Raw genomic sequence first — 9,848 nt, 5'->3', positions numbered from 1 at the left:
ACTAGATGGCTTCATGAAAAAGGGGGGTGCACTCTGAACCCCTTTCTGTACCTACCAGCCCCTCGAATGTACACATTTGACTCACCAGTTTTGTAAAGCAAGGCACCCCAATAATTCTATTCATCTCCCAACACCGCCCACCCCCCAAATAAGCAAATGGTTGCTCAGTGTTAATCTCTCTTAAATCTTCACAAGGTAATTCTTTAAGTTGCCTGTTTGGCAGAAATCAGTTAAAACACATTTAGGACAATAGTGTTTTTTCCTCTTTGAAATGTCTAAGCCAAAACAGACAGGCTCCTTCTCCTGGTTCTTCTTCTCCTGGAACCCCCGCACACCCCACCACCAGATCTCTCTCATCCCAAGGTGGGGCAGAGGGAGGCTGGGACAGACACCTGCCATCCCAGCTCCCTCGCCCTGTTTTAGGTTTTTTTCACTCAAAATGCCAATGAAACAGGAGCCAGTACTTATTTGGTTCATATTCTTTTTTTTAAAGCATAAATAACATTTCTTCCCATATAAATATAAAATTCTGTGAAGAAAAAAAAGGAAAAAAGTATGATCATCTTAGTTACTGTCCAGCAGGAACATGTGCATTGTTTATAGCATCAGACATCAGATTCTCCATTTTAAAAAATACGTTTTGTAGTCTCGTTCTAGGACCCTTTCAAACATAGGAAATTCTTTGTCCTACAAACAAATCCGTTTAGAAATTATTTAAATCTGCCAGTGATGTCTACATTGATCCAGGAATCAAGGCTACTGGAGTGAGCTAGAACTCAACACGCAGTATACAATTATTGATATACAAAAATTTTTATAAATTAATTCATCAGATTGCAAAAATACATCAGATTTTCTGAAATTTCCAGCAGGTAATAAATTACTTACTAAAATATAAAAATAAAAGAGCTCAGGCGTGTTTCTTCTGATTCAAGTGTGAAACGCACAAACAGTCCTGGTTCCGAGGGGCACCCCCTGCCCACTGCAGCCACCCCCCACACGGGAGGGGTGCGGGTTACTCGGCGTGAGGGTGCCACAGAGTCCCCAATAGTCTGTCCCAGTGTGTGAAGTACGGGGCGAAGTTGTAGTTAAAGTGAGAGTGATGCAAGTCGTGGTGCACCACGCCGCCGTACCACCCGAACGGTACCAGCCTGTGCGTGGACCAGGGGAAGTCGTAGCCGGAGTGGTCCTCCACCGACAGCCAGATGTTGACCGTGTGGAAGACCAGGACGGTGAGCGGGTGGCACTGGAGCAGCGCGATGTTCACCATGTCGAAGAAGCCCAAGGAGAACAGCTCCCAGACGCTCACGTACTGCGTGGCCAGCGCGAACGAGGGCGCGTTCTGGTGGTGCACCTTGTGGAAGGTCCGGTACAGCCAGGGCACCCGGTGGAGCAGCACGTGCCACGCGAAGAACTCGGCGTCGAAGAGCAGCAGGCAGAGCACGACGTGGCCCAGCAGCTGGGGCACCTCGGGGGCTTCGGGGGGCAGGAGGGCCGGCCCGCGGGCCCAATGCAGCAGCGTCAGCGGGAACACGAACACCAGGTGCTGGTAGAGCGTCTGCCCCAGGCAGGACAGCAGCTGCCGCGCCGTTGGCGCGCTGTCGGGCTGGATCTTGCAGCGCCGCAGCGCGGGCACCCAGGGGCACAGGAGGTCCAGCACCACGAAGGGCAGGCAGAAGCTCACGTAGGTGGTGATGGAGAAGATGACCGGGAAGAAGGGCGACTGGGTGAGGGCCTCCCGGGTCCTCAGGCGGTCCCAGACGGGCTGCAGGAACATCTGGCCGGAGCTGCACCCGGCGGCGTGGAGCTTGGAGGAGTTGTGGCTGCTCATGGCGAGGCGCTGCTTGGCCACCGCTGCAGCTGCTGGCGTCCCACCGGCTTTATTTAGACTCGGGCCCCGCCCGGAGTGACGTCAGCGGCCGCTGCGCTCCCTTTCCCAGCTGAGCGGAGCTTGCATCAGGAGCTAGCTCCATAGAGGCGCGTGTAGCTGCCAAACTACACACCTGCGGCTGCATTTCGAGTTTGGATAACTCAGTCCATGTGTCATCACCACCCCCAAAAAAGACGGGATATTTCCATCCCCACCAGAAGGGGTCTTTGTAACCAATGCAGAACTACTTGTCTTTAAATGCTCACATATAATTGCCTGTGCGGACCCATAAAAACGCCAAGTACAATTGCATTTTAAGAACTTTTTAAAGCGACGCACCTTCTGTATTTCTAAACTTGCTGTCTGCACACCCTGTAACGATTTAACCTGGAGCGAGTGGCAAAGTAACCTTTCTCGGAGGGAATCGCGGGTCCCTGGCCGCATGCCGCGGCGATCGGCGCAGGAAACCAGATGCGACCGGGTGGCGGGACCGGAACCTCTCCAGTTCCGGTCTTCAGAGAGGATGTATCCTCGCCGGTTCGCCGCGAGCTTCAGATCCTGCCCTTCCCGGCCCCCCACCTCCCGTCCCCACTTCTCCCCCTACCCCCGCCCCCGCCCCCGCACAGTCTGCTCAGAGGAACCTCCAAACCCGGGCGGCTGATCACCCCTCCGTGACGCTGCCGAAGCGCGCAGACCAGCGACGGGAACGGAGAGACGGCGAGACTCCCCGGCAAAAGAGGGGACCGCGACTGTTCTTCGCTTTACATGCATACGCACGTATACATACATATGCACATATACATGCATGAATACACACATATATACATACACACATTCTGGCTTTAACGTCTAGCGCCGGCCCAGAACTGCCGAAAAGGACGCTGCATCTCAGGAAGCAATACCATCAGTAAAGCACCCACTTTGTTCCCAAAGGGAATGTTTGCGTGTTCCCGAAGCCTCGCGGAGCTGCCGGCTGAACAGATGTCGCGCCTGTCTTGCCCTTCCCTGGGCTGGCTTCGCGGCGCCAATTCGCCCTGCGCCTTCGCCCCCATTCCTCCAAGCCATCCCAAGGCACAACGCCGGACTGCGAGGCTCGCTCCACACCTGCGCTTCTCGGCCATCAAACTGGGGTTGACTGGCCCAGGACTGAGTGTGAGGAGGTGGGTACTAGAAGAGCTCTGGGGAGACACACACACCCACCCCCCCAGACCACCAACAGAGCCTCATTTGACCCGGGTAGCTGAAACACAGGAACGCCTAGAAGATCGGTTTGGAGGAAAACTTGGAAGCCAGGGACGCCGCTTTGCCTCTGATGTCTGTGAGGTTCTAGCCAGCACCTCGCTCCTCCAAGCTTTGCATTTTCAGATCTACCCCCACCCCAAGGGATACGATAATAGTAGCTATCTCACGAGTCTATTTCGAGCATTAAATAGGAAAGTAATAATAATAATAATAATAAGGCTACCATGTAACATCTGTGAGGCACTAACTAAATGTTTTATTTGAGGGGATTTCACCCAATCCGTGGAAGTAGGCATTATTATTATTGCTGTGGTCTTACAGAAGTAAAAGCATAGTGCCTGGTAAACATAGTAAACATACAAAATAAGACTCATTTTTTTAAATATATTTTATTGATTTTTTACAGAGAGGAAGGGAGAGGGATAGAGAGTTAGAAACATCGATGAGAGAGAGAAACATCAATGAGCTGCATCCTACACACTCCCCACTGGGGATGTGCCGGCAACCAAGGTACATGCCCTTGACCGGAATCGAACCTGGGACCCTTCAGTCCGCAGGCCGACGCTCTATCCACTGAGCCAAACTGGTTAGGGCAAGACTCATTATTTTTATTTTGTTTTTTTTAATCACCATATATCCCTTCTATGCCCTCTTCCACCTTCACCCCCCTCTCCAATCACATTATTTTAAATTTACATTTCACATTTTATCTAAATCATAATGGAGGACATTTGCAATGAAAATCAAATAAAATTATGTAAAAAGATATAAAGCTATATATTGTGAGGAAAGAATAAGTACAATGAAAATATAGACCAATATCTATATTGGCCTAGAAATATGATATATAGCCTATGTACTAGTACATACCGTAATGTATGTATTTATATATTAGACACGTTGTATATAATATGCCAGTTTATAATATAGCATTGCATATTAATGTATAATAACATAAGATATACACTGAGTGGCCAGGTTATTAGGATCTCTGAACGCATAATAATCTGGCCACTCAGTGTACTTGTGTATAAGGGAAAGCTTGCAAATCTTGATATGTCAAGGGACCAGGAGATAGTGGCCCCCAGCCTCTGGCTAGTAAGTCCTCTGCTTCTTTCTAACTACCCACAATGCAGTTCTTATACACAGAAAAACCTTATTTTAAAATCCCAATTCTGTGGTCAGTCTACATTAAGTGGCCAGATTATTATGCGTCCAGAGATCATAGTAATCTGGCCACTCAGTGTATATGGAATGTTACACACACACACCCGTAATAGGCCAATTCGTAATTCAGAACCTCCCAACTAGTGTGTGTCCCTGAACTGCCACTGATGGGTCATGGATATTCCTTAGCAGCCCATTCTCTGAAGCCTCAGGGCTCCGTGCGCCATGAGATTATTATGATAGTCTCCTTGTGTCTGGAGGAGATAAAGCTTCAGAAGCAGCTTTGAGCTTCCTGACAGCCAATGCCAAAAAAGGAAAGAAAGTGGAGTTTTCTGTTGTCTTGGCATCTGGATGGCAGCAGAGGCAGGCACAACGCAGGCCTTGGCCTCCTTGCTGGTGGGTTTCTTCCAGTTAGAAAACCTGTCCTTTCCGATCTCTTCAGTGCTCTTCCCAATTCGCTTTTTGTGCCACCCAGGAACTTTCTTCTTTTCCATTCCTGGTAAGGATCACCCTGCCCTTGAATTGTGTATGGCTCAAGCAGCATCTCAGAGAGAAGAGTAAGGCCTCTTTTCCTTGATCTTTATTTATGATTTTAAAATAATACAAATAAAAAGGTTTATTTGAGAATCACACCACACTACTGAATGTAGCATATGCCATTTACTCAGAGTTCCAAAGGGCCCGTCAAAATTCACTTTCTCAGACTTACAATTGTACTCTGCTCAGAAGTCAAATATCACTCAGATTTGCCCTCAACAGAAATTAAGTCAAGCTTCAAATCTCTGTCCGGTACATGCTGTCCATTCCTTGTGGTTTCAGTTATTTATCATGCTTGGATGCTTTGGATGGATGCTCTCACAGATTTTTTAAGTGGGTGGCATTGGCAGGTTTGTTTACTTTAGACTTAGCTATTAGCTTGTTCTCAGGACTGCCCCTCTGAGCCCGTAGCTCCAACCAACCCATTCTTCTTCTCTGGTTCTTCCATCCTCTATCACCAAGCTTGTTAGAATATTCCCCATAAAGCCCTGCGCAGCAAGACCTGGAAGCCCTGGTTCGCCCCTGGTTGTCCAGGCTCTCCCCCTGTTGCTTGCGGCACTTTGAAGAATAGCCGCCAGCTTCTCTGCCTTTGCATTCCATGCAGCCACAAGGACAAAAGTTCGTGTCCAATACACAAGCGCAACCATCGCAGGGCAAGTGGTCGGTTCAAATATCATCAGTTGTCCATGCCAGGCCACAGAGGATGCTGCAAACGTAGGCACAGGATGTTGGACAACCAAAAACAGAACATCACTTAATGGAGCCAAATGAAATTGAGCCCTATGTAGTCTTGACTGAAGTGGCATCGTTTCTTAAACTGGCAAACGTGCATCTTTAAACACTTTCACTTGCACAAAATTGATTTAACAGCTTTGCTAGATGATGGGTCTTTTTAGGGCACAGATTCTACCTCCGAGATTTCTTCCCCACAGTGCCAAGCATTATACCTTGCACATAATAAGTGTTGAAGAAGAGTTATTTGTGGACTCAATGTACGGTTTAAAAGATATTGGCTCTAACTTGAGGCTAAAAAAAATTGAATCTTTTTTTTGTTTTTTTCGTTTTGTTTTGTTTTGTTTTAGCACTGGCTATGTAGTTTAGGTCTACTTATCCCCTGGAATGGTTTTTCATAAAACGTGGCATTTATTTATTTCAAATGGTATTAGGACTTCGGCCACACTGTTTCTTGTGCTTCTCCTTTTGATTTTGACTTCCTGTGTATTATTTTTATCTTGGCAAGGTCTTTCTGACAGGGCTAGAGTACAGGAATCCTTTCCTCTCTAGCTATCCCAGAGATCACATCACTTCTCTGAGAGTACAACAACCAAGTCTATGCATGTTTAATACAATCTAGATGCTATTTGGTACCAACTTAACAAAAGACTTCGGGTACTGCCCCCTCCCATAAAAATAGAACATGTAGTTGGCAAAGTGCATTACCTATGACATATGCTCTTCTTGTGTGTGACCTTCATGTTTGTTTCCTTCTAAAATAAAGTGAAACTGTCTTAGCATCTATCTAACCGAAAAAATTATCCATCTAACTAAAACAATTATTCCTGGATAGGAAAGATGAAAAGTGTTGCAATGTTTTACAACTGTAACACATCAAGACTCATAGAGAGTAGATAATCTAATCCCTGGTTGTAAAAGTGAAGACAGCCTCAGAAAGGTCAAGACTAGCTAGAGTTAAATAGCAAGGTACAGCCAATCTGAGAGCGAAACCTGGTCAGTGTCAGCTTCAAGACACGTGCCCCTACATCAAAAGTGGTGTCGGGATGGGGCACTGAAGTTGCATTTATAGGACAGTTTACAAAAGACTGGGAAAACGTTAATTATCCATGCCAAAACAGGGGGAATGATGATGAAGAATATGACACAGATGCTGGTGTATATTTGGTTTTAAACACTTTCTCTTTGTGATTCTTCTGGGTCACATATGTGTGGGTGCTTCTACTGATATTGGAACTCTCATCAACCTATTTAAAATAAGCAATATATATCATATAAAATCATTCCCAATGGGAATGATTTACAGAGAAAATACCTCACCTGTCAAAGGGGTTGTTGCAAAGATCAAAGTCTTATGAGAAGGCTTTAAAAATCCAGAAGGCACAATGTAAAATGAAAAAGTATTTGTGTTTATACTACTAAAACAGAGAGTTTTCTGCTTAGTTTGGAATTGAACTTGAAATCTGCACCTAAAACAATACAATAAATACTCTTGAATTAATTACTGACAATTTTTTTAAAAATCAGAATTATTACAACCCGATGTTGCCTTTCAGGGGTCACATTTTGAAAATCTCTCCATATGTTACAAAATAAACAACAAGAGTTAAAATTAGTGTATTTTAAATGTTTACATTGAACAAATTAAGGCCTTTAATAACCACAAACACAGAATAATCTTCATCATTTGGAGATAATATCAACAGTCTAAATGTTGGTCCTTTTTAAGTGTGAGGACTAAGGTTAAAGACATTTCCATTTCCTCCCCCCAAGTCTGAGGTTCTGACCACTCTATTAGGCAAATTTTTATTTTCATGTCACATTCCAGACACCGCTATTCTTTGAGAACATTTTTCAGATGTTATGCATTAGACAGGATTAGTCATAATCCTAGAAATGACCACAGACATGGTTGATTTTACCAGTCCTCCAATGACAAACTGGCTCATACATCAACAGCTCTCTGCCGCTCCCCAGAGAAAGGGACTAGAGAAAACCTCCTTCTGAAAAGGTTTGGAAGCAAAGCCAAGAGTGCCCTCTTGTGGCAAATGAAAAATAATAATTTTGTTCTCAGTTATTTGGTGAGTGGCTTTGCCGATGTAAGTACAGTACAGAATCTAAGAGTTCCAAGTGGGCAAATATTAACTAGTCTTTTTCTTGCCACACGGGTCTGTGGACATCTTTGTGATCTGCTCAGTAGAAATACATATATATTTTAAAAATATATTTGTATTGAATTCAGAGAGGAAGGGAGAGGGAGAGAGAGACAGAAGCATCAATGATGAGAGAGAATCATTGATTGGCTGCCTCCTACACGTCCCACACTGGAGATGGAGCCTGCAACCTGGGCATGTGCCCTGACTGGGAACTGAACCATGACCTCCTGGTTCGTAGGTTGACGCTCAACCACTGAGCCACACCAGCCAGGCATTAGAAATATATTAAATGCAGTTGATAAGTGTGGGGAAGCATGGGGCTTGGTTGGAAAGTCTGTGAAGAGGATTACCTGGGAGGCCAGAGGCCTCTGGGGGACCTTGCCAAAGGTGGCAGACCCTGCCTTGACTTTTCCAAACAAGTCTGAGTCCTGGGTGTTTTACTAGAATCTTTATGTTTAGACTTCAAAATGCCCTTGTTTGAAAGACACTACAGATGCAGGTGCTTTCTCAAGGATGCTTACCCTGCTGGTTGTATCTAGTGGTTAATTTTAGTTCAAGCTGTTGTGACAATAAAAGCCTAAGGAGGCAGGCAAACAGGGCTTTTTTGCTCCTAAGGCAAAACAGCCCCTTAGCCTTCTCTTTCACAGAAATGTGTGTCAGAGTAATCATTCACCCATCATTCAAGGTCTGCCAGTCAGCCCTGGTGGATAAGGTAATCAGAACTCCTACAAACTCGTTACCAAAATTCTTGAGGCACATGCTCCAACCTTGTTCTGTGCTCTCAGCCAAGGATAAAACAAAGCTACATTATTGCAGTCCCATTACAGATATAAAACTGGGGCGAGAATGGCTATGCAGCATTTCCACCTCCAGACTGACCCACATACTGAAGAAAACTCCCAGGGATTTGGAAAGGGGGTGAAAGAAAAACACCCCAATAAAAGGTAGGCGCTATAGAATGAAGCCCCCGCTTATTACTATGGCCTGGTGTGTTGGTGCTTTAATGACCACAGGTTTTCAAGGGCATCTATGGGAGCCTCCATGGCCACAACCAAAGCAAGAGAAATCAGGTCACCTATGGCACTGAAGCCATTCTCCAATGAGCTCTCTGCCACTATTGGTGTAAAACAACAAACAAAAACACCTGCTCACCGTTCCTTTCTTTCCAGCCCTAGCAACGAATCTTGCACCTGATTGGCCTTGGTCAAAGGAGAGTGGCATCCTCCTGGGGATGTATATCCTTTGCATCTCGTAGTTTTACTCTTTTCTGTGGTTGCCATGGAAACACAGATTCCAAAAATGTGCAGTCCCAGATGTTACCTGTGCACCTAATTTTATTTCGCTAAATGACAAAGTTCATCATTTTTCACACATTTTGTCAGTCCACACATTTCTATTGACTCACTATACTCTAGGCCAGGGGTGGGCAAACTTTTTGACTCGAGGGCCACAATGGGTTCTTAAACTGGACCGGAGGGCCGGAACAAAAGCATGGATGGAGTGTTTGTGTGAACTAATATAAATTCAAAGTAAAGGAGCGGAGGGGAGAGCAAGAGAACCGGATAGAACAGCTGGATCCGACCCGCGGGCCGTAGTTTGCCCAAGGCTGCTCTAGGCTGTGTTAGATTTGGGGTAAGATATATCGTCTGCCCTCAAGCTCAGAGTAATAGGAGAGATCACATTAGACCCTAAAATCTAGATTTATGATCCTTGAAACATGACTCATCTCTGCCAGCTCTGGTTGCTTTATTTGTTCATGGAGGGAGTTGGATGGACAGTCCTTGAACCCATGGTCCTGCCTTTAACAGACCATTACCTGCAGATGGGGTCCAGGGGTGGGCAAACTTTTTGACTCGAGGGCCACAATGGGTTCTTAAACTGGACCGAAGGGCCGAAACAAAAGCATGGATGGCGTGTTTGTGTGAACTAATATAAATTCAAAGTAAAGGAGCGGAGGGGAGAGCAAGAGAACCCTCCGCTCTTTCGGCTCCGCGGGCCGGATAGAATAGCCAAATGGGCCGGATCCGGCCCGCGGGCCATAGTTTGCCCACGGCTAGAATCACTACCCAGTGTCCACTCAGCCTCCCTCTGTGGACCCTGCAAGATGACACTGAAGGCCAGTGCTTCCCAACTATCCCTGATGT

At 45.9% G+C, this 9,848-nt stretch overlaps 1 protein-coding gene across 1 annotated transcript; it reads right to left on the bottom strand.

Moving 5' to 3' along the window:
• Nucleotides 1–495: 495 nt before the first annotated feature.
• On the bottom strand, nt 496–1,831 carry CH25H (cholesterol 25-hydroxylase; the record flags this gene model as incomplete). Its single annotated transcript, XM_080640831.1, has 1 exon — nt 496–1,831. One exon carries the CDS (start codon nt 1,829–1,831, stop codon nt 1,016–1,018), a length of 816 nt encoding a protein of 271 aa, XP_080496957.1. The 3' UTR covers nt 496–1,015.
• Between the last annotated feature and the right edge of the window lie 8,017 nt (nt 1,832–9,848).

Source organism: Plecotus auritus (genome assembly GCF_963455305.1).
Source record: "Plecotus auritus genome assembly, chromosome: 9".
Lineage (NCBI taxonomy): Eukaryota > Metazoa > Chordata > Mammalia > Chiroptera > Vespertilionidae > Plecotus > Plecotus auritus.
Note: the sequence above shows the minus strand (reverse complement) of the source record. Positions and strands in the feature narration are given on the sequence as shown.